A 24,675-nucleotide genomic window follows, 5' to 3' on the forward strand; every position below is an offset into this window, starting at 1 on the left:
TGAAGGGCTTCTGGAGGGAAGTGCAAACGAAAATGACAAAAATGTTCCCAGATGCAGCCCAAATGGGGGAGCGGGTGTGGCTGTGCGGATTCACAGACCCACAGACCAAAAGACTCCACAAAGCACAATGGAGAAGTTTCATGGGCTTAGTTATTGCACATGGGCCACAATTGCCCAAAATTAAGGAATTGTTGTTATGTTAATGAAAACAATAAAAATATGTTGAAAAAAAATTATGATAAATGGCTAAAAAAGCCAGGGAACTATGCTTCTGACAAGTATGGCGGTAAAAATCAAACTGAGGGTCCTACACGCGTGAGGGATCATGGGTACAGTGGACTTCACACTAGGGATAGTATTACTGGCACACCCTAGTTCGACAGCCCTTTTCGAAAAACAAACTAATACCCCGCAGCTTCCACTAGATGTCGGCCTGTGCACAGCATGTGATCCAAGCAGATTCCACAAGCCTCAGAAATTATATATATATATATATATATATTTATATCCCTGTGACATCTGAGTGGGAGTAGCTGTGGAAAGTAGCTGCAAAGGGGGTACATTTCTCGTGTATACTTTCTGAATAAAGGAACGAACTGGAACAAAGTTATTGGAGTTGTGTCCTATCTTCTATAATACTTAGTTCACCAGCCAACAATTAGCCAATAGGAAAAGGCCAAAACAATGCATTATGAAGAAGCCAATTACAACACCTGCATATAATTAAAGGATTCACAGCCTGTGATTTGGGGCTCTGAATGTCACAAGAATATTTTGAAATGGTTGTGCTGTGGCCCTTAGCACTAGAGTGGACAGTGGGTTTGTGGCAAATGTGATTTATTGCAGTCTATTGCACTTATATAATCCTTAGAACTAACTAGGGACATGAATAAACGGAGAAACTAAACAAACAAGGAGTACAGTATTATTTGAAAACATATGGATTAGATGAAGTTAATTGAAAAGAATAATGTCCGGTGAACGAATGGGTGTTACCAGTAATAGCCAGTTGTACCTTAGTCCCTGTGATGTTAGCACAAATGTGACAGGTACATTTAGCTTTGCCTCATGCTTAACAGGCAAAATGTGTATGAAGTGGCACGTATTTAGATCATCTGACAAAATACAATGGGAAAGCAACCACAAGGATAGAAGTGAGTGAGGGGTTGCGTTAGCTGGGAATGCTGTGTGTATTGCATACTGTATTCCCCGAATGTTAAACCTTTTAAAATGTTCCACAGGCTTTCTGCTACAAATCCTTACTATCTGATAGGCACTTAAAGACTCATGGAGAAAAGATTTGGAACTGTGCTCCTTGGATGAGTTATTGCTATAAGGGAGTCGAGTAGGATTTATTCTGAATTTTTGTATAGGTCAATTGTACCTTGTTACATAGTTAAAACAATATGTGGGGTTTACTGTATACAATCTGTTCATTTATAATTTAGTCTGAATATTTACCTCCTCTGGGCAGAGTTCACAAGCCTTTGCAAGCGTCATCCTGGCACTGTGTGATCTTTCCAAGAAATAACCATTGGATGTTTCATTGCTCTGTACTGGTGGAGACCAATTGTTATACGTGTACTGTGGATTACCAGTATACGGCCTGCGTTCCAACTCATCGCCCAGCCATTCCACTGCCCAAGTCCATTTTCTCTTTAAATCTCCATTGCTCTGGAAAGAAACAATGAAAAGCAATGATTTGACATGTGAACCTTTAGTACAATTTTCATTTGCAATTTATTTTAATTACTTGTAAAGCCCAATGGGTATTTCCATCTTGCCATTTGGTAAAAGAAATCACAGACTGAATTCATGAGTAGTCACGAGATGTAGATCAGACGTGTTTATCCTCCCCACCCCACAACTAAACCTCTGCCTCTTTCCCCCAGATGTTTCAGTAACCTCAAAGGGCTAAAAAGTGGGATCACATCGCCAGTTGCTCAGGACAGGTTTGTGTAGGTCTTCTGATAGATGGGACTCTTCCTTTTGCTGAGCGCAATCAAAAGAGAATGCGGGACGTGACAAAGTGCTGTCTACAAGGGAATTTCTATGAAATAAAAAGCATGCCTTTGTAACACTAATTCCAGATTTTTTTAACAACGTGTTTCTTCACTGAATTTGTTTATAAATGCTTCTCACCTCACAGTGCCAAAGAAGCTTTTATATGTGAAATATTGATGTGCTTCTGTCACTTAGATATGTGTGCTTTGTACAGACCGTAGATGCTTGAAAGAAACCCATCACAAACTAAGAAGTAATAACAAGAAAGGAATTTGCTATAGTTCCACTTGTCTTCACACTTGGATTCCAGAGTTTTTAAGGAATCACCAAACGGGGTCTGAAGATGGTACACAGTGCTTGTGTGTACACATACACCCACCCACCATTGAAGGTGTGGGATACGTGTGATAAAAAGCTGCAGATATACTATTTAGTATGTACTACGATTTAGTATCTACATTTTCTTTTTTGTTCTCTGTGTAGCCTTGATAATTGCATAAAACCTGAACGAGAAACATGTGTTGGCTGCAAAGTACTGGTTAGACAGTGCTGTCTACAAGGATATTTTTTTTAAAAATAAAAGATTGCATTATAACACCATTTTCAGACTTTTCTTTAACTTTACTATATGTCTCTTCACCACATTGGTTACAAATCATTCTCACCATGCTATTCCAAAGAATCCTTCATCCGTAAAATATTATTTGGCAGTGTTAAGAAGCATTTGTAAACAAATGCAGTGAAGAAATAGAACACTGTATCCATAATCTTGGGACTAAAACAATCTTTTTATTTCACAAACATTGCCCTGTAACCAGTACTTCGTAGCCAAAAGATGCATCACGTTCAGCAATCATCAGGGCTATAGCGAGAAAAAAAATCAATAAAAATTAGACATTAAATAATAGTGCATACTAAATAATATATGCAAAGTTTTACCACTTATGTACAGTTCAGACACAATCAGGCTACCCCACACAGGGTAGGATTACAATATTGTAGGAATTTTCACATGTTAAGATGGATTTCCAAAATCAGCCCTGGTGGGAGGATATTGGCTGGCCACCCTATTTATGATAAACGGGGAAGATGCTCAGAGTTTAGGCAAACCCCAATCAAAGTAAGGTAGCTGAGCAGTCGAGGCTTAGTCTCAGGAAAAGTGTGAGAGTTGTGTAGGGCTACAATAAGTCCACACAGAGCAACACCAATAAGTTAGACAGTAAGTGTATAAAAAGTTATTGATTAGGCCTTCAGTTACACACCTATAACAATCACAGTTAAGTATTGTCACATAAAACCTTATAAAACCTTATAAAACATATATACAGATTCACTATAGAATTGCATACGTATCAATTACCAGTGCAATACAGGTGCGTAGTCAGAGGCAATGAAAATAGGCAGAACTCATCAGAATCAACACAATAACAGCTTCCCTCAATCTTAATAAATACAACCATATGATAGTTTGAGGCCTTGTGGCCCAAAAGTCATTGGTTTCAAAGTAGAACTTCTTCAGGTAAGTTTATAAAGAAAAGAATGCAGTGGGCTGTGGGAGTGATAATAGAAAGCTTCCAAAGTTGGATAACAAGTTCAGTACAGTTCATGTGATTAATCAACTCAAGGCAACACAATAGGATAGGCCCAGGGAAGAATCCTTAAACCAGGTTCCACCACCAAGTCAGGACTTTATGCCCAAATACCCTCTGGGAGACTGGGAGAAAGCAACAGGTATGTACATTTACCCCCTGGCTCTGTTTTATTCCAGATTCCACTTGTGTAGGTTCCAGATGTTGTTCTAGGCTTGTACTTCTGTTCTTGTTCCCACCAGAAGGGTCGTCTACACAGAAGAGATATTTAGTTTCAAAGCATTTTAGTTCCAGTCACGGTGACAGGAATCAGTTTCCAGACAGATTCTGGTTGACGACCCAAATAAAGACAAAGGAAGGCTTCTGCGGGAGAGACAGCCTCAGGTACACAAAGGAGATCCAATGATGGTCACCACTGTCAGGCTGCGTCAAGTGATCGTACAGCAGAGAACCTCACCAAAGCTTTTCCTTGGAGTGAGATGAATGGAAATTCAGGAGCAGGCGACTTGTGACATAAGATGAAGATATGCCAAGTTCCAAGGCTCTGCTCACAACGACGGCTGCAGCGAGGTAGCCCAGGAGAGGGCTGGTCAGTCCACCAGTTGGTCCAAGGAGCCTGGCAAGGGCTCAGCAGGCATGGTTCCTCAAGCAGTGAATAACTGATACCATTGTTCTGGCTCAGGGTTCAACATTACAAATGATTTGCTCTATTTCACCCTGAATAGCATTTTAGCAGCAGTGCTGGAAATGTGATCAACCGCCTAATTAATTTTCTACATGAAGAATTCACAGCCCCACACACAGCCACAGCCACAGCAATGATTGACACTACCCCATCCCTAAGGTCTATATTTGTACAGTGCCCCAGTTAAACCTTTTCAACTGCAATGCTTAGGGGTCATTTGTGAAATGCATTGCTCTGAGATTGCACCACAAATCAAAACAAAGAACCAGATCAAGAATTCCGGAGATTAATGCCTAAACTGTGCTGTTTTTCCAAGAGTTTCATTCTTTCCGTGACTGCGGAAATGACCTGAAGATTAAGGAACTGTAAATAAAACTAGAGTAGCAACTTGCCTGTTGTCTTTTTTGATCAAATCATTTTATATTAACCTAACATGTTCCAAGCAAAGAGATAGTACAACATATATGCATATGACATACATTACTTATCGTAATCTTATGCCCGATGGTTGTATCTGCTTAGATTCACATGCTGTGCATAGGCCAACATCTAGTGGTAGGTGCAGAGTAATGCATTTTGTTTTCAAACTTCGAAAAAGTGGCATCGACTGGGCGTGTGTGTAATACTATCCCTGTGTGATGTGTATTGTACCCATGATAAACACGCGTGGCGGGCCTCCCAGATAGTTTTGCTTCTGACAAGAGGGCGCATGAAGTGAATGTGCAAGTACAGAAAGTAAAGAAAAAGGTGAAAAATGTGAAAAAGGTCTATGTACCGTCAACTCCAAGCCGGGAGGAAGGGCTGGCGCATGTGAATCTAAGCCGATACAAGCATCAGAAATAAGATTACAGTAAGTAATGTAAATCTTCTGAGGCTTGTGGATCTGCTTAGAATCACATGCTGTGCATAGACTAGCGAGCAGTTCCTGGAGATGGTGGTGGGTGGTTTGACAGTACAGCAGCAAAAAGATGTCTCAGCACTGATTGATGTAACACAACCTACACGGTTCTTTGGGAGTAACAAGTGCAAAAGTGGTCACATAAATGACAAACAAGGCAAGTTGGCATGCCACATGGGGAAGACGATGGCCTGTCTAACCCTCAAGAAGAACACCCTAGCGCGGGTGCCTGTCCCTAAATGGCGAATGATGCACCGCCTATCTAAAAGCGGATAGATCAAGGAGTGTGTCCCTAGGTCTTATCAATTGTGTGGGCAGGGATCAACAAATATTGTAGTTACAACAGAGGAAGCAACATTACCCAGCGTGAAACCACCATTTGCAAATTCGACAGCAAGTATTGTTATTAAATCTTGCGATGAAACAACTGTCAAGCTGAACATATGGTTGGTGGTGCCATGGGAATTTCCATATTACATTTATTCACCCTAAGGCTACCACCTATCCAAATGTTGGTGGTTTGTATGTGAAACAAAAAGCTTGGTGAAAAAACAAATAAAGTAAGAAAACTGATCCCAACTCTACGTGGGATACCCTTAAAAAGCTCACTCCGCGTGAGGAGAATGTACTGAACAAAAGGAGTATCCCCTCCAACTGATGGGGATATCTCATAGAGTTATGTAGAACACCATAACCCTAAAAGGAGGTCAACCTGTTTCGATGGTGCCAACAGTTTTAGACCATCTTCTTCAGGATTGGCGACTTGATGGAAATATCAATACAGGTTCCAGCATGTCTCAGATACAGGCTGCCTGGGCGTGCTGCTCTGTTCCCTGTGAGGGAACATAAGAAAACAACAAGGAGGGGCCTGGGCCTTAATTTACCAGAAAACGAGTCCACTGACTAGTGCATGCTCCCTGTCTATAGTGAAAAAATGGTAAAGATATCCAAAGCAACATGAGTGGTGGGCATCTGACTATATGGGAGAACATATAACCCCCCCACCCCAGTGAGCATTCTGTGATGTGAGACAGGAAAAAATGACCAAACATGTCTCATCTGGGATCAAGGAACCGAAGTATCAAAAGGACGGAACGTGGGTGATTTCCAGGCCAGCAACAGGGGCAGAGCTGCGAAGAAACATAGGAAAAAAGAGACTAATGCATGGAGTGTTCAGTAGTTAGTGTCCTTCTCTAGTTTGCAATCTGGCAAAGGGAGACATGCTGCTGTGTCCGCGCTTACCTCAGCAGGTAAAAGGAGCAGATCCGCGATGGAACAGCCGTAGCTGGAATGCAGCCGTAGTGTGGATTACGGATGCATTTGTGAGCATAACACTCTTCCGTGTATGACACAGTGGGCGGGGCATTGGGCGTGGCCCTGGCTGGTGCACGTTCCGATTGGATTGTGCATGTGGGAAGCAAAATGCCCTTCCGTGTGTCTCAATTGTCTGAGGGGTGTGCCCCTCCGTGGGTATTTCTTATTGGATCGGGTCTCCCCCATGCAGTTGGTGCTTCCGTGTACGTCACAGAGGGCAGAGTTGGAGACGTGACGCGCTTGACGCCGATCGTGCTGGTTGCTAGGTAATGCCCAGCGCAACGGCTGATCAGTCCGGGAGGCACTAGGACAAGCCAATTTGTGGCGAAAACAGTCTGTTGTAGAATGCCAGGTGGAGTGGAAGAACCAAGGCACATGCTTACTGGCAGGTTTCTACATGTCTAGGTGTAGGACTGCCTAGGTGCATGCTATGAATTTGGTGGCACTCATAGTTGCATATTGGAAATATGTATGCATGTGTATAATTGAGGCCCCGGGTATGGAAAAGCCAGAAGACCCCAGGCATCAGTATGCTGTGGCGATGGCAAAAGAAAATGGTGCTATGCTGGGGTGGTGATGATGTCCGCTGTTCATGCACCTATACTTTCAGAAGCGACCGCCACATTGGTTTCAGATATCTTTGGCAGCACCTGTGCCTGGAAGAAATTAGGCCCAAAACGAGGTGGATAGACAACACTTTCTACGGATTTGCTAGCCTTGAGTGATAGTATTTCTGATTTCACAATACTGTATACGATCTGCTGCACTCCATCAACAGTGTGAACATACAAAAAGAAATAGACCAAATTACATTTTGTTGGTAACTTGAGAAAATACTATATTGGACAGTCTTGCCTGTAAAGAAGAACAAATACAAACTTGACTGGATGCTCTGAGTCGTAGACTAGATTAGGTGGAGGAACAGGTCTCATCGGCGAAGGACATTTTTGGTATGGCCGTACCAGACATTGAGAGTCTGTTGGCCTGGGTCAAAACCCTGGGGACGATAAAGGAAGATCAAGAGGGGAGCTCATGAAGAGAAACTATATGTATATTGGGGGTGCCAGAATCATCTTCAGCTGTCAGTAAGGAGACCTTTGTGGAAGGCCTTATCAAAAGAGGTATTGGCAGATGACTACTTCTCATTGAGGATTGTTGTAGAGTAGGCATGTATGTTTTTGACAGCAAAATTAGTACCTGGGGCACCAGTACGGCCAATTATTGCCCGACTACTATATCAAAGGGACCAAGATCTGATTCTGCACAAGGCCAGAGAAATTAAGTGTTACTCACCAGAGTGACTAACGTACTCCTAGTCCATAGCCCCCTTTCCTCCATCCTGTATGGGTGTCCCTCGCTACAGATGGGAATTGAACCTGTTTTCACCAGAAAAACAACACTTTCCCTTTAAATTTATATGCGTGCGTGGGTGCGGCCCTGGGAGCATGCGCTCCCCTGACCCCGCCCACCGGTGCTATACCTCAGTCCCCTTTGACGCGTTGGCTGTAAACTGTTCAACCTCGCTGGTCTTTTTTTAGGGGGAAGGATGGTGGGACATATGGAGGAAAGGGGACTATGGACTAGGAGTACGTCAGTCACTCCGGTGAGTAACACTTAATTACTCCTACATCCCGTCCCCTTTCCTCCATCCTGTATGGGTGACTACAACTGATGAAAATGCCCTGAAGGAGAGCTTGATAATCTATGGAAACATATCACAAAGGACAGCCTGGCCAAATGCTGTGTCAGCCCTGGCGCTGGTGTCCAGACCGTAGTGCTTTCAGAAGGCTGATGGAGTGGCCAATGTGGCAGCTCTGCTAATTACTTGCCACAGTACATGACACTGCTGCCTTAGCTCATATATCCTGAGCGTGCATGCCCCTTGGCGACTCCTTGCGCTGAGCATTGTATACCTCTGATGGCAGCAGTCATCCACCTGGCTATTGATGCCTTGGACACTAGTTGTCCAGGCCTTGAGCCTCCAAATGTGATAAGGCGTTGGTCTTGCAAAAGGCCTGTCGAGATATATTTTTAAAGTCCTTCTGACATCCAAACAGTGGAGATCCTTTTCAGCGTCTTCCTTGGGATTTGGAAAGCAAGTGGGGAGCACAATCTCTTTGCTAATGTGGAAAGAGACCACTTTTGGTAGGAATCTGGGGTGCGTGCGGGACACGACCATGTCCTGATGAAAGTTAGTGGAGTGCTTGGAAGCTACCAGAGCCTGAAACTCGCCAACTCTGCGTGCTGAAGCAAGTCCCACTAGTAGCGCTGTTTTGAGCGCGACCAATTTGATGTCTACTGTAGCCATGGGCTCGAATGGTTTGTGAGCGAGGACGCTAAAAACAACATTAAGATCCCAGACTGGGTGCGGGCGTCTGACAGGCGGGTAAAGTCTGGTCAACCCCGCCAGGTCCCTCTTCACCGCTGGATTAGCTGAGGAAAAGTGTACCTGTCTGAGTTCCTGTATGCGCCAATGGCCGCTAGGTATGCTCTGCAGGTGTCAACCTGGACCCCTGATCTGGCTAAGTACGCTGAAAAAGACAACACCGGGTCCAGAGTGAAGGATAGCGGGTACACTCTGTTTTCCTTGGACCAGAAGAAGAACCTGGTGCATTTGCTCTTGTAATGCTTTTGAGTAGCCTGAATACTGGCTCTCTGGAGGATTTCTAGGTTGTCTTGTGACAGCTGGAGATGCTGCAGAGTCACCTGCTCAGGTACCAAGGTGCAAGGACTATCCTCTCTGGGAAAGGGTGAATCACTGCGCCCCCCTGCTGCACCAGGAATGGGCCGTCCCCGGTCCGGAGAGGGATTTCTGGTTGGGCTGGCAGCTGCCATAGGTCTAAGAACCAAGACCTGGAGGGTCACTGCGGCGCTATGAGGATAAGACACAGCCGTCGGGATTGTCTAATCTTGCAAACAACCTTTCTGGATGAGCGGGGTAGGAGGAAAAGCGTACGCACACATACCGTCGCAGGGGATTTGAAGGGCATCCCTGATGGAGCTCCAGCACGCCCCCCCCCCAGGACTGCTGACCAGTGCGGTTGCTATCCGTTGCAAACAGCTCTGTGATCAGGTGACCCCACCTGCTGAAAATCTACTGAAGGACTCTCGTGTTCAGCTGCCATTCGTAATTGCCCATCCGACTGAGTCTGCCCGCCTCGAGTTTTGATTCCACCGCCAAATGGACCGGTGGGATCCAGATGTCCGGCTTGATCGCCCCCTCCCAGATGTTAAGGGCCAGTCTGAATAGGAGGAGGGTGGGGGATATCTGGTGCCGCCCTGCTTGTTTACATAATAAATGCTGGTAGAGTTGTCTGTTCGAATGCGCACCGTTATGCTCCTAATTAGGGGTAGGAATGCCTTAAGTGCGAGCCAAATGGCCATCATTTCCAGCCAATTGATGTGGTTTTGCTGGTCGGTCCTGGTTTGGAGACCATGTACTGAATGAACCCCCAGGGTAGTACCCCACCCCTGGAGTGAGGAGTGCGTAGTCAGAGTATGATCTGTCAGAGGCAGTCTGAATGGTCGGCCCACTATGAGGTTCGAATTCTGCCCCCACCACATAAGGTCCTGCTGTAGGGGCACAGGTATAGTGACCGGGGCTCCCTGATGGCCAGACTCATGATCCCAGGACAACGAAAAATGCAGCTGCAGCCTCCTCATTTGCAGCCTGGAGTAAGGGATAGCCAGGAGGCATGCCGCTAGAACTCCTAGCGGGCGCTGGTACGACCAGGCTGTAGTTACTGTTCTGTTGAGGAAGTGAGCGACGGAAGCTTTGATCACCACCACTTTCTCCCTCGTGGGGAAAACCCTCTGCTTCAGAGTGTCCGACAGCAGACCTAGAAACACCAGAGTTTGTGTAGGGTGGAGCTGAGACTTCTTGAAGTTGATTGAGAACCCCAGCTCGCAGAGTGTAGTCATGTGGCTTGACGTTGAGTACCTGACCTGCTCCGGGGACTCCCCTTTGACCAGCCATTCGTTGAGGTAAGGATACACATGGAGGCCTTCTGACCTGAGCAGGGCCACCACCGCGTTCATCAGTCTTGTGAATAACCTCAGCGCTGAGATCAAGCCGAACGGCAGCACCTTTTATTGAAAGTGCAACCCCATGACCCGGAACCTGAGGAAGCATCGATGGTGCTGCACTACGGGGGCATGCAAATATGAGTCTTTCAGATCCAGGGAGCACAATCCGCCCCACACAGCGTGCCCGCTATAAGCGCTGGCGTCACCATTTTGAACTTCTGCGGAGGTAGGTATAGATTGAGGAAGGAAAGATCTAGGACCACTCACAGGCCCGTACTTCATCCACCACCTTGTTCTCCACGAAGAGTGAAGGAGTCCCGATCTGTGGGAGGGGGAGGGTAAACAAGAGGGGGGTGGCAGGGGAAGACAGAAGCCCGAGGAGACCAACAGAATCAGCATGCGTTCGCGAACACTGAGCGCAAGGCTTGGCTGTGCAGGGCCAGCCTGCCCCTGACTGGGGTGCTGTATACTTGAGAAGAGCGGTCAATGCCTTTTTGAGTCTGAGGCAGATGACAGAGGGGGACTGAAAAAAGCTCTTGTGCAAAGACTTCTAGTGTTTTCATCTGTGCTGGTTGGGTGGCCTGTCCGGTTGCCTTGACCAGCGGTCCTGGAAGCCCCAGAAACTGCCAAAGGATCTATCTGATCGAGATGGATCCCGTAAGAAATCTTAGCCACTGGCTTGATGAGTGGCCAGGGACCTGGCTGTCTGTGAGATGCTCTTCTTTGTCGAGTTCCTCGTCAGTGGAGGAGTGGTACAAGTTACTGCCCTCGAAGGATAGGTCTAGGATCCTGTCCTGCACATCGGGATTGAATCTGGTTGCCTCAAATCCATGTTGGCCATCTCATGTCCGTTGCCACACAGATAGCCCTGCTCGTAGTATCTATGTGCGCCACCGTGGATTGAAGTCCTGTGCCACAAGTTTCGCTTCTGCGAGTTCCACCTTGAAAGAGGCTTCTTTATCAGCCGGCATATCCCGCAAGAAGTCTGCCATCTCTCTCCACATCATTTGGTTAGTAGCTGCTAGGATGGCGTCGGCATTGGCTTGCCCGAGTTGCAGTCCCGCATTTGAGTAGACCACCTTCCCGTAGGCCTCGTGGTGGAGGTCTGGGCTGGGCATTCATAGATGCTGCTGAAATGACTGAAGACAGTGGCTGGGGGTGCACTAACAAGAGCAGAGTGTCTTCCCTCCACCTGCCTGAACTTCACGTCCAACCTTTTATTTATTGGCCGAGTGGAATGGGGCTTGAGCCATATCTTCTTCGCAAGGGCCTCCACATCCTTCTGTAAAAATATGCCCGATCTGTATTCTGCTTTGATCGAGAGCACTTCGGCCATTACTCCGGAAGCTCCCTTTGTGGTTGAGGAATGCCTAGCTAATCGGCTAACCCGGCAATCCTGTCATGGAATGCCCTTGCAGAGGAAAGCGTGTCCTGCTCCTTCTCGTCGGTGTCTTGTTGGTCACCTGTGTTAGAAAGGGCCCCTGCTGCTGAAGAAGGCCCAGGCGTTGGTACTGGGGGTGTAGGCGCCACTACCGGAATTACCGCAGACATGGGCGACAGAGGTAAAGGCTGTGCAGGCACCGGCTGAGGAGGTGGTGTGGGAGGCAGCAGCTTTTAGATTTTGCGCTTGAGGATGTTCCCCATCTGTGGGGACCGCATGAGGGTCAAGAATTTGTCAAAGAAATGATCCTCTCAAATGGGCTGGGTGCGATCCGGCGCTGGCTGAGGTGGAGAAAAGGCCTGCGGTCTGCTCCCTCCTTGCGAGTACATGCCCTCATGGTAACTTGACTGACCCGAGAACGTCTGAGCTTCACCATGTTGGCAGGCTTCTGTCCTGGGCACCATCTTGTCTTCGCGTGCCGCCTTTTTGTCTGTGCCTTCCCCACATGCTGTGGATGACAAGGGCCTGGGCTTGGGCTTGGCCTGCATGCCTGGACTCGGCCTGCATGCCTGGATGCATCAGCGGTGCCCCACCATGCACCTCTGGTGTGAGCCTGGTAGGCAATTGGCCATTGGCACGAGGCTGGTAGTGCTGTCTGCGCTGCATGTAGGTGCCCCCCTCAGGTGTGAGCCCGGTAGGAGAGCTAAGCCCCTCGGGATGTGTCCCGGTACCAGAGCCCGTAGGCCCCTCTGCAGTGGAACCGGTCAGGCCCTTAGACCCCTCGGCTGTTAAGCCGGTAGCTACCAGAGCCTCAGTGTCCTTGCTGCCGGAGCGAGTTTCTGACCGACCCCTCCCGTCGGAAGGATTCCCTGGGAAGGAGTTGCCCCTGCGGGGTGCTTTTGAAAAGAGTATGCTTACCTTCTTGGTCTTCCTGCATATGTACTCCTTAATGCTGTCTGATGGTGTCCTGGAGAACAACTCTCTCCACCGCGCCAGCCTGTTTCATAGGGATCGGGGTGTGAGGGCATCGCACGTTGAGCAGCCTTCCAATCCATGGCCTTCCCTGAGGCACCGGAGGAAAATGGCGTGCAGATCTGATGTGGGGAAGGAACCGTCGCACGACCGGCACCTGCTGAAGCCAGCCGTGATCGACATGTGCTGTGACGGACTAGGGCGGACGGTGTTCCCAACTTGAAAATTAGAAAAGCAAATGATTAGGCAAAGCGCATGGAATACGAGGCTTGAGGCCTCACCCAGAGCGCGGGTGTAAGCGGTCTGTTACTGTTGACGTGGAAAAGAGGACTGAGATATGGCGCCAGTGGGCCGGGCTAGGGGAGCGCATGTTCGCAGGGCTGCACTTTCGTGCGCATCTACATTTAAAGGGAAAGTATTTTTCTGGTGAAAAAAGTTTCCGTTACCGTCCCTAGCGAGCGGCGCCCATGCAGGATGGAGAAAAGGGGACGGGCCGTATGAGTATTAGGGGAGCGTCAGTGTAATGGCAAAAAAATGTTGGTCTTCACTGACCTCACCATTTCTGTCCAGGCTTCCCTTAGTTCCTTTAATGAATTCAAGAGGAGACTTCATGAGAAGCAAGTGCAATTCTCAGTGCTGTACCTGTGAAGTTGTGTGTGATACACAGTGGCAAGCCTTTGTTTTACTTCTCCTGGGGAGGCCAGTGACTGTGGAGTCATTGCCACAGAAGGTGGCAGGTTCCTTTCTAGGGGGTGGATGGTGCATACTTGATGCTGAAGGATGCAGATAGAGGGGGCTCCGCAATGAAGTTTTAAGTGTAACGGTTTATGCACAAGGATGGGAGTTTCCATGTGTGCCATACAATATTACCTGCTGAAGTGTCCCTACATTATTTCGATCCGTTTTTTGATATTGGAAGGGCCAGGCTCTTCCTTGCGTGTCTTGTGCTAGCAGCTTAAGGTCCCCTGGTGTGAACCACAAATTGTTGTGTTAGGATCAGCAGTTGTGTTGTAAGGAATGGTTGGGATGGAGAGGGTTACATACACTGACAGATTAGGTTGCTCAGTCGAGGTGGATTGGGGATGTTCTTTTATTTGCATTGGGAGGCAGATGGCCAGGTTTATTCATGCATGATGATCGAATTGCCAGGACAGTCTCAAATACGCCTTTGAGGACGACTGCTTTTTTGGTTTGTATGGTAATGGTGGATAAGGCCTCTAAAATCAAACCTTTATTTTGGAATGTTTTTGCACAGGTAAAATAGCTCAGTAGCAACACGCTAGTTTTGGCATCAAGACGACACAGAGCAACACAGGTTGGAATCCCGGGCCCAGTGTTGGGGAGAATTCTCTGAAAAGGCTAATTTCCCAAACCTAGTGAGTCCCCCAGCAGCTTTGCTGGATTTTTGGGGTTTATTTTTTTCTCCTGCTAAGAGTGAGACTCTTTTTCTCCCATTCTTAGGCATGATTTGAGAATGTCCTTTGACTATGTAATGTGTTTTATGGGCTATGGGGTATTTTACTCCATAGGGCTTCATGTGTTTTTGGTATGTGTGTTACACAGCACCCTCAGTGCAGTAACACTGAGTGTCATAGTGACCCCCAAACAGACTCCTTACCCTGGGACTGACTACTGTCTCCCAGGGCATGTAAAGTCACCATTGGCTTTACTAGTCTCAAATTGTGAACAGAACCAGTACAAACCATCATATTGTGGAAGTACTGGTAGGGGTAATTCGATTGCCCCTGGGTCTGTTTTCCAAGGGGGCACTGTCCAATCCACCCTTGTCGAGTTTCTGGCTGGTGGCAGTGGATACCACGCAAAATATTCCACCGGAATATTTCCTATGGGATTTTCCCATTCATTTTAAACACACCACTTTTTGATGCAATGTTAAAGATACTGCCGGGTTATTTATTTAATATTTATTCCCCGGTTGGGTCTTTTTGCCAGGACTCGGTTTTAAAATGGCGTTTGTGTTCGCCTCTGAAACTCTAACCCAAGTCGAGCCCTTTGTTTCACTTTTTGGTGGGCTTCTCCACAGAAGCCCTCCAAATGGTGCCACTCTGTCTGGGGTCAACAGGATGTGTGGGAGGGGGATTAGGCACCCTGGACTGAGTTGCCTTGGCAACTCAAGTCACACTCTTGTGTGATTGGCCCAGCGGTGAGCTGCCCGGCTCACCACTTAGCATGTTTCAGTGACAGCTAGGCTGATGAATGGGGGTTTTGCTGCATAAAAGCAGGGCTTTGGGTACTGGAACTTCAGAAGTCGCCACAGGACCTAAAGAATCCGAAGAGGGGAGAAGCTGAGCCATCTACTACGACACCACCGGTGGAGCCCTGCTGTACGAAACTCACCACTTTGCCGACGACAGAGGAGATCTTCTTCCAGGAGAGTCTTCTTCCCTTTGAGCTGGTGGGATCAACCAGTTCACCTTTTTCGCCTTCCTGGATCGTCTCGTGGTCGAATTGCCCATGCCAAGCACCCCGGCGGCCGGATAGCCACGCTTCACCACTACCACGAATAAAAGGGTAGCACCTTTTAACCAGGAAACTCCGCGGCTGGTTTCTTCCCTGGCAGTGCAACGACCTCCAGCTTTCTTCCACGTCGAGATCTTCTCTTCCCCTGAATGAAGCTGACTTGTAACCGCTGCCAGGAACAACTGCCCCCGCTGGAGCTTTCTCACCATTTCAGGTACTGTGTCCCGCCTGGTCTCCCTTGCAACAGACTGTCCAAGGTGTCCCGTAAATCCTTGACTCACTATCCTGGGGTGACCTCGGACCTGTTAACATTACCTTTCTAACTTGATCAAACCTCTTTTGACTTTTCTGCAAAGACTTTGAGTGCATTTCCACTCTGTGATCTTGGGCACATTCCGCCTTGGTCTCTCCAAGAGTGGGCCTGGCCGATGAACTTTTTGCTCTACAGTAGACCCTGCCTTTCTTGACTTGCTGGGGTTTCTTTAAAGTGTTGGTACTGTGTGATTTTCCTATTCTGCCTCTTCTCTCCCTTTTTAAACAAATTATTGGAGTGCCATCTATGGTTACGCGCTCACCTCTGTTTTGCTATAAGTGGTGTCTTAACCTAGACGTGTCAAATAATTAATTAGGGAGGTGTATATATTTTTAGTGACTGTGTTTGAACTTGCTTGACATATTAGTTTCAGTGTATTTTTACAAGTGTGTTTTTAAATAAATAATTATATACTTTTATACCAAAGCTCTGGTCAGTGTTTGCTTGTGCTACTGTATTTTTGGCCCTATTGGGTATACTCTATATACTGCGTAACTCTTCTTGAGAGAAGTCTGACTGCTCAGCCACAGCTACCATGTAAATCTGGGTGGTGCAGACTGCTACCAATTGGGTATACTGCTAACTCCTGTAGACTTACATGTTTTGCAGTGGTCCCTAAGGGAACTGCACAGGTTTCTGCCTAACACCCAGGCTTAGAAACCTCTTCAGTATTAAAACAATTATAAAGGCTTGAATATCCTATTAAGGCTTGCAAAGCTATGTTGCACCTGAAAAGACATTGATATAACTATGTTGCAAGAGACCTATATGCTACAGTCAATGACGGTTCATTTGCCGAGCAATGGGGTGACATTTTTTGTTCTCCTTTACCATTAGAACGCTGTGGTGGGGAACCAGATGAACAAATTGTTACATTTTAATGTCCATGAAGTAAACCGTTATTCATCTGCAAGGGCACCAATAGTAGTCAGGCCAGGGGACAGCAATCAGTGACACTCATCAATGTTTACTCCCCGGACATAGACACATGTGGATTTTATGACAGAGTATTGCAGAAGCTGATAAATTATGTCGACATCTTATCTGGGGGGGATTTTAACAGCCCTCAGCGTGGACTTTGATGGGTATAGGAGCACCATCAGGAATATTTACATAACTGCTAGGGTACTTGATCGAATTATGTAGCTATATACGCTTGCAGATGTATTGAGGATATGCTATGCAACAGATAGGCATTTTATGTTTGTTTCCTCCGTGCATAGAGCGACAACCAGAATCAATATTTTTCGCTTATCGGAGCACATGAATGAAAGGGTATGCAAGCATGGGGTCCTCCCTCATACTCTTTCAAATCATTCCCCAGTTGTGTTGGTGCTGTAGCTCTATCACGTAAGGCACACATTGAGAAGCTTGACTATAAAGAACGAATGGGGCAGATTCAGTATTCTGAGGCTGGTGTGCTAAAGAACCTATGGGCCACAAGAAAGCAGCAAGAGAGAACTCAATGGCTCCGAGAGAAAATACAAAGAGATGGAAAATAAAGCTATTATGGCTACAATTCAAAATACAGGCTGACTGGGTTGCAAGAAACCAAGAATACAAAATAAATAATTAAATAAATAGATATCAGTAGACAAGATGCGACAGAGGCAGGTAAGTTTGAAATATGGATTTATTAAGTTTATAGATAAGAAGAGAAGACCCCACATCTCATGGGCTCCCTTCCCTTCAGCTCTCTCCTCCAACTGACAATCCTCGAACTAAAACAAGAAACCTGCACCAACATTCCATGACATCATAATGCATAGCCTTTTCACACTAGAGGCTTCTTGCATTACTCTTTCATATAGGAAAAGCTCTTCCCCTAAGGAGAAGCAACACAACACATCTTCCCCCTTTCTTTTTTTTTTTTATATATGTATGTATATATCATCAGATCACTTTCCTCCTTATCAGTATGTCACAAGACTTAGGTTTCATTTCATAAAACTGGTTTAACAAACTGCCATGAATGGCTCAGTTACCATATCCTTAGGTTCCTTTTCTGGATATTACCCACACATGGCTCTCACATGTGGCCTCTCCTCACAGAGGCAACTCTATCTTTATTCCACACTTGCCCTCCAGCAACTCGCACTGTCCCTTTCATGACTGCCACAACTCTGACAGGATCCGAATAAAGGGGCTCCCCTTTCCTCCTTATCACTCATCTCTTTATCCTGACCCAGTCACCACACTCCACACGTAACTCCTTCTTTCCTCTCCTCAAGTTCTCACGTTTGACCCAATCTGACTTCTTCCTCACTAATGATCTTCTCACTTCGTCCACAACAAGATCGGTCTCTCTACATCTTCCAAGCCATGGCGGACAAGCCATAGAATATGGCTTCCTTCCCCTCATGAGCTCAAACGGGCATAGACCAGTTGTAGAATGCGGCGCCATACTCAAAGCCCACATTCTATTATGTATCAAAGCAACCTTGTCTAAACCACATTCCTCTCCCATACGCACACTCTCCATCACACACCTATTCATTCTCTCAACTACACCATTTGACTCAGGATGGTATAATGAAGTCCTTTTGTGACCAACTCCACACTTCCTCAAATAGTTGGAGAATCTTTCTCCAATAAACTGGGGACCATTGTCGGTCAATACAGTCTCAGGTAAACCCTCACTTGCAAAAATCTCCTGTAGAACCTTTATCATACACTCACCTGTGATGTCCCTCACTATCTTAAAATCTACCCATTTGGAAAATAGATCCACAACCAAAACAATATACTTACCACGGGCATAACCAAGTTCCACAGGACCAAGTATGTCCATGGCTATATCACACCATATCCTGGACGGAAGACCGACATCCACTAATGGTTGCTTTCTGGCCACCACTCCCTTTCCACTCTTAACACAAACAATTTTCCACCTCCTTGTCAAAACCCGGCCACCAACAATCTTCTCTTAGTACTCCCTTGGTTTTGGTAATCCCTATATGACCGCTATGTGCTAGATCGACCACTTTCTTCCTCAAACCTATCGGGACCACTGCCCTACCCCATCTGAACAAAATATTATCATTAACAGATAATTCATCTTTCACCTCCCAATATGGCTTAATTTCTTCCGCCAATTCCACCTTATTGGGCCATGCTGTAGATTCAACATATGCGATTACCCTCCTTATGATATCATCTCTTTCCACTTCATCCAACCACTCCTGCTTGGACACAATACCATCAGCGTTGACAAACACTAACTCCATTTCCTCACTCTCCATACTTTCGGGTCCTGCCACCCTTATTCTTGATAAACTGTCAGCTAAACCATTCTCCCTCCCGGGTATGACCTCCATCCTAAAACAATGTGTCTGCATCCTGGTAACACAGCCTGCCATTCTCCGAGAGACTTTGTCAAGGCGTTTATTTTCAAAAATAGCTTTTAAAGGTTTATGATCCGTTCTCTACAAAATGGGGGGACCGGATATCCCTGGTAAAGCTGCCATGTCTGCTGATAGCAAAATGTCTCTTGACGTGTATTTATTCTATTCTCTCAGCACCGGGTACCACTAGTGCTCTGTTGACTTTCAGCGCTTTAGACATCCTTCACAATACTTTCTTGACAGCTCACTTGTCCACACACAGTCAGGACTAGCACTGCAATGTCATAATGTCCTGCGCATGGTTGGCATCTACCTGCGTGTGATATTTGCACCTACAGTAATGTCCCGCTCTATCTGCTTGGCGATAACCAGAGGCATTTCTTCTTAACACCTTCAGTTACCCTAAAAACGTTTCTCCTTAACACCTTCAGTTACCCCCTTGTTGCATTGAGACATCAATCGGCGTTATATGCGAAACTGACACCTTTGAAGTTCAGACTGCCCCTCTATTGAGTACTTTACGGTAGTTCGCCGTTCACTTCTCCCTCCGTTAAGCAGAATATGGTACTCTGGTTGAGAGTACGCTCCCCACAGCTTTCATTAAAATGTCGATGCCCGGCAACACTTTGGACAACAGGCACGGGATTATCTAAACAAGTTCGCAAGGGTGATCCCGGAGGAGCGCTGGAATTGCCAAGGACACTTACTTTTGTCACGTTGGAGAGGTGCAGAACACGCAGGCCTCCGCACGGTGGCTACTCGACGCTACAGGAGAGCGGAGCGGCCAACACGCAGGCCTCCGCACAGTGGCTGCTCAACGCTACAAGAGAGCGGAGCGGCCCTCCCAGGACTGCTCTTCTGACGCCGGGTAAACTTCTTCGCGGCAGCCCTTGCGCGGACGGAATCGCTCGCAGGTCCCGCTGATGTCCACCGCTTCACGCGTCAGCCGGCCACACTGTTTCGAGCGGGGCAGCCAGCGAACGACACAGGCCGGTCCTCTTCGCGACTTTCGTGTGGACAATACCCACTCCGGGGCCGCACACAGGAGCCAAGGATAGGATGGCCTTGAGGCGCTGCGCCGGCACACGCAGGGTGGACTTGGAGAGCAAAGGAGACCAGTTCACAGGAGCTCGCTCAACGCAGGGCTCGTCGGAGCGGGCGTAATTCAGCTGGGGTCTTCTCTTCACCTGCGTTCCATGGCATCGCATCCCATCCTCGTCGCCATTGTTATGAAGATGCGACAGAGGCAGGTAAGTTTGAAATATGGATTTATTAAGTTTATAGATAAGAGAAGACCCCACATCTCATGGGCTCCCTTCCCTTCAGCTCTCTCCTCCAACTGACAATCCTCGAACTAAAACAAGAAACCTGCACCAACATTCCATGACATCATAATGCATAGCCTTTTCACACTAGAGGCTTCTTGCATTACTCTTTCATATAGGAAAAGCTCTTCCCCTAAGGAGAAGCAATACAACAATTATGGCTACAATACAAAATACAGGCTGACTGGGTTGCAGGAAACCAAGAATACAAAATAAATAATTAAATAAATAGATATCAGTAGACAACTAATCACGGTCTACGGAGAGTGAGAGAGGCCCCGTAGAACCTGGGCAGGCTTGGTAGGAGGTTGGCAGATTGTTCGGTGTTGTGATGAAAATATGAATGGTGCCTTTAAAGCCTACTATGAGTGCCTCTATCAATGTTTCCGGGGAACAAATTGATGCATACTTGAATGAAGTTAATTTGGGGCAGCTTGATGACACATTTAAGAAAGAGGAACATTTTGAATGAAGCTTTGGTGACAGCCGATTTAAGTATCACTACTGCGAAACTGGCGAATGGTAAAGATCCAAGACTCGATGGGTTTACACAAATTCTCTAGGTCCTTTATGCACATATTCCCCATCTCTTGAATATGTATAAAGAGTCCCAAGTGAAGAATATGCTACTAGAAACTAGGAAAGCAATTATTATCTTGCTCTTAAGGCATGACAAAGACCTGCGCATCCTACTGTCTCCTTACTTAATATCGACAACAAAATATTGGCCAAAACAATTCCCACCAGACAAGACTGTTGCCGTTTATGAAATCATTGGTGTGTCCGGCTTAGGACGGGTTTGCAGCTGGACGTTATTCTTCATATAATGCTCAAAGGCTTTTCCCACAGTTACATAATATAGAACCAATAACTACAGCTTCAACTGTGTTGCTGGATGTTGAAAAGGCATTTGGCTCCATCAAACTGCCATTAGTTTTTTTACAGTTAAACAGAAGATGGGACTGGCGGCGGGCAATCTATTTTTGCTAGTTAGGATATTATATATGTTGAGCTTAGCCAAGTTGTTTAACAAGAGCTGCACTTCCTCTTTTGCATCAAAAACCTTCCAGAACATGCCATGGTTGCCCTCTTTCCCAGTTGTTGTTTGCCTTAGCCGTTGAAACTTTTTGGGGTACGGATCTATTCTTCATAAAGGGCTGCACCCATTTTTTCACACCAATGTAATGTTGGTAATAAGCCTGAATGGGTGAGGACAAGTGCACCAAAAATGGCAACCTTTGATCCCTTAGCTCTAATAGTTGGTATCCATTATCTAGTTAGAGGCAAGCTCAGCTAACAGCAAACATGGCACCAACGTATTTTTCAATTTGTCACTTTGTATGCAAGCCATTAAAGCACTGTGGAGAAGCAGCCACACTAGAATATAATTGGATATTGCATGATGCAAGTCTTGGGAACATATTTGCATTGGTTCCATCATTTGCAGGCTAATAGGTATAAGCAGTGGACTATTTAGACTTTCTGCTTCCCTAGGGCCAAATAAGTGCATGCACCCCTCCCCCCAACTTTACTCCACCTCTGCCAGACTCTGCGCCTTCACCAGATTCTGCCCCTTCAGCAAATTATGTCTGTGTTGTCCAGACTGTCATCCCCATTTTGGCTCCATAACATTATAAAGGAAATTGAAATTTATAAGCTTGCAGAGATTTTTTTGCACCGGATATGCAGGCTAGACTTCTGAACATGCCATTTGACGGGTCTCACCTTTTTGGCAGCAAAGCTGACGAGAGCCTTGAGAAGCGGCAGACCTCTAAAGCAGACGCCAAGTGTTTGGGCTCCGCTGTTAGGCAGCCTCAGCCTTTTCGTCCTATCGGACAGCAATGGAAGGATAGATCCTTTTGTTACTACTACTCATTTGGAAGGGCGAAAGGAATGGCCAGTCAAAGAGGCCAGCGTAAGTTTCCTCATGGTGGACGAGGTAGAGGTGCTAAAGCCGCTCAAGCAGCAGCCTCATTGCCATCAGGCTCTGCTAATGCCGTTTCAAAACCACTCTGAGGCCTTCGGTCACAGCTCACTGATAGAGGGCAGGCTGTCTCAGCATCTGGTAGAATGGCGAGCCATTACTTCGGATGCTTGGGCTCTAGAAATAATAGCCTACGGGTACTGCCTTCCTTTTTTACAGAAGCCTCACAACAATCCACCCGGAGTACACTCTTTGAGGGTTCCCGATCCACTCCTTGTGCAGGAAATATTAACCCTTCTAGAGAAAGGGACTATAGAACCAGTGCCTGTAGCGTAGAGGAACAAGGGCTGGTAATCCCCTTATTTTTTTGATTCCCGATTTGAGATACTTGAACAAGTTCCTCAGGAAGGACAAGTTCAAGATGGTCACTCTTTCTCAGATCCTTCAGGCCCTCCAACTTCAGGATTGGTTGGTGTCATTAGACCTGCAGGATGCTCATTTTCATGTAACGATCCATCTCAAGCACAGAAAATACCTGAGGTTGGCAGTTGGCGGCTCGCACCATCAGTTTTGAGTCCTGCCGTTCAGGTTGACCTCCACCCGAGGGTCTTCACCAAGCTCATGGTGGTAGTGGCAGCGCATCTCAAGGGAGGGGGGATTCAAGTCTACCCCTACCTGGACAATTGGCTGATCCGGGCACGTTCTCCAGAGAAGCCTTGGATCATCTCAGCGTTACCTATCACTCCCTTCACAGACTGGGCTTCTCCCTCAATTTCAAGAAGTTCCATATGACACCTTCCCAACAGCGCCAGTACATTGGCTGTCTTGAACACGTCCTTGGGGAAGTGCTTGCCACCCAAGGTGAGGGCTTACAACATTCTCCAGATGGTAACCAAATTTCAGACTGCCCAGAGTCTTCCGGCCTTCGAATTCTTGAGGTTGCTCGGCCTCATGGCATGCTGCATTTTTCTGGTGCCAGAGGCCCGTCTGAGAATGAGGCCCCTTCAATGGGTACTCAGGACTCAATAGTCCCAATTCTCAGGCAGGATGTCGGATCATCTTCTGGTTCCGGTAAAGGGTATCTCAGGATCTTCTGTTGTGGGCCTGCGAGGAAAACCTAACGAAGGAAGAACCTTTTTGGCAACCATGGCCAGAGGTGACTGTAGTGACAGACGCTTCCCTCACAGGGTGGGGTGCTCATGCCAATGATCTGACCAACAGCGGTCGTTGGTCTCCATCGGAGTCCAAACTACATATCAATCTGTTGGAGCTGAGAGCAATCAGGCTAGCACTGAAGGCTTTCCTGCCATCTGTACGGGGGAAGAAAGTCCTGATAATGACAGACAACACTGTGGCCAACAACAAGAGAGGGAATGTCGGGTCACTAACACTGCGCAGAGAGGTGATGTAGCTCTGGTTCTGGGCAATTCAAGAAGGAATCTCCCTAGCGGCAGTTCATCTGGCCAGAGAGGAGAACACGATGGCGGACACTCTGAGCAGGCAGAGCGCAGTCTCCCACAAGTGGAAAATAGCTCAGGAAGTCCTTCAAGAGGTCTTTGCCCTTCGGGGAACCCCTCAAGTGGATGTGTTCATGACCAGTGCCAACCGGAAGTGCGAGCAGTACTGCTTAAGGGAATTTCCTCCCGCTACTGTACGCTTTTCCTCCAGTCCCGTCATTCCTCGAGTTCTCAGAGGGTTAAGATGGTACGGGGCCTGCATGATCCTAGTTGCTCCGGATTGGGCCAAGAGATTGTGGTACCCAGATTTTCTGGAAATGTCCATCAGTCGCCTGATGCATCTTCCCCAAAGAGAGGATCTTTTCTTGCGAGAGGAAGGTCGAGTTCTCCATCCAGAGGTCAAGACTCTCAACCTTCCTGCATGCTTTCTGAAAGATTGAGATACAAGGAATGCGAACACCCGGATGACGTAATGTAGGTGCTGCTTTCGGCCAGGAGGCCGGCAACAAAGTCTCTGTACCGTTGCCGATGGAATAAGTTCTGCGACTGGTGCAGATAAAATCATACGTTACTCTCTGTAGTGGCTAACGTACTCTTAGTCCTTAGTCCCCTTTCCTCCATACTGCATGGGTGTCCCTTCCAAGGGACGGGAGACGGAACCCTTTTCACCAGAAAAACCTTCTTCACCTTTTAATTTAGGCGGGTGCGGCCCTGGGAGCATGCGCTGCCCTTACTCCGCCCTCCAGTGCCTCACCTCAGTCCCCATAGACGCGTCGACAATAGATTACATAACATTGCCTAATGACACCGGTTTTATTAGGGGGGAGGATGGTGGGACGTATGGAGGAAAGGGGACTAAGAGTACGTTAGTCACTACAGGGAGTAACTTATAATTACTCTTCCGTCCTGTCCCTTTCCTCCATACTGCATGGGTGGTTACAACTGAAAGTAGCGCCACGTTG

At 46.9% G+C, this 24,675-nt stretch overlaps 1 protein-coding gene across 3 annotated transcripts in view; it reads right to left on the bottom strand.

The window, feature by feature from the left end:
• USP9X (ubiquitin specific peptidase 9 X-linked) overlaps nt 1–24,675 on the bottom strand; it is a 2,614,063-nt gene that overhangs the window by 156,056 nt on the left and 2,433,332 nt on the right. For all 3 annotated transcript variants that reach the window (XM_069636534.1, XM_069636533.1, XM_069636535.1), the window contains exon 43: nt 1,462–1,674. In XM_069636534.1, the coding sequence (XP_069492635.1) occupies nt 1,462–1,674 (213 nt within the window). The remainder of the gene's footprint in view (nt 1–1,461; nt 1,675–24,675) is intronic.

The sequence above is a fragment of the Ambystoma mexicanum genome, chromosome 7p (genome assembly GCF_040938575.1).
Source record: "Ambystoma mexicanum isolate Mex_15411 chromosome 7p, UKY_AmexF1_1, whole genome shotgun sequence".
NCBI lineage: Eukaryota > Metazoa > Chordata > Amphibia > Caudata > Ambystomatidae > Ambystoma > Ambystoma mexicanum.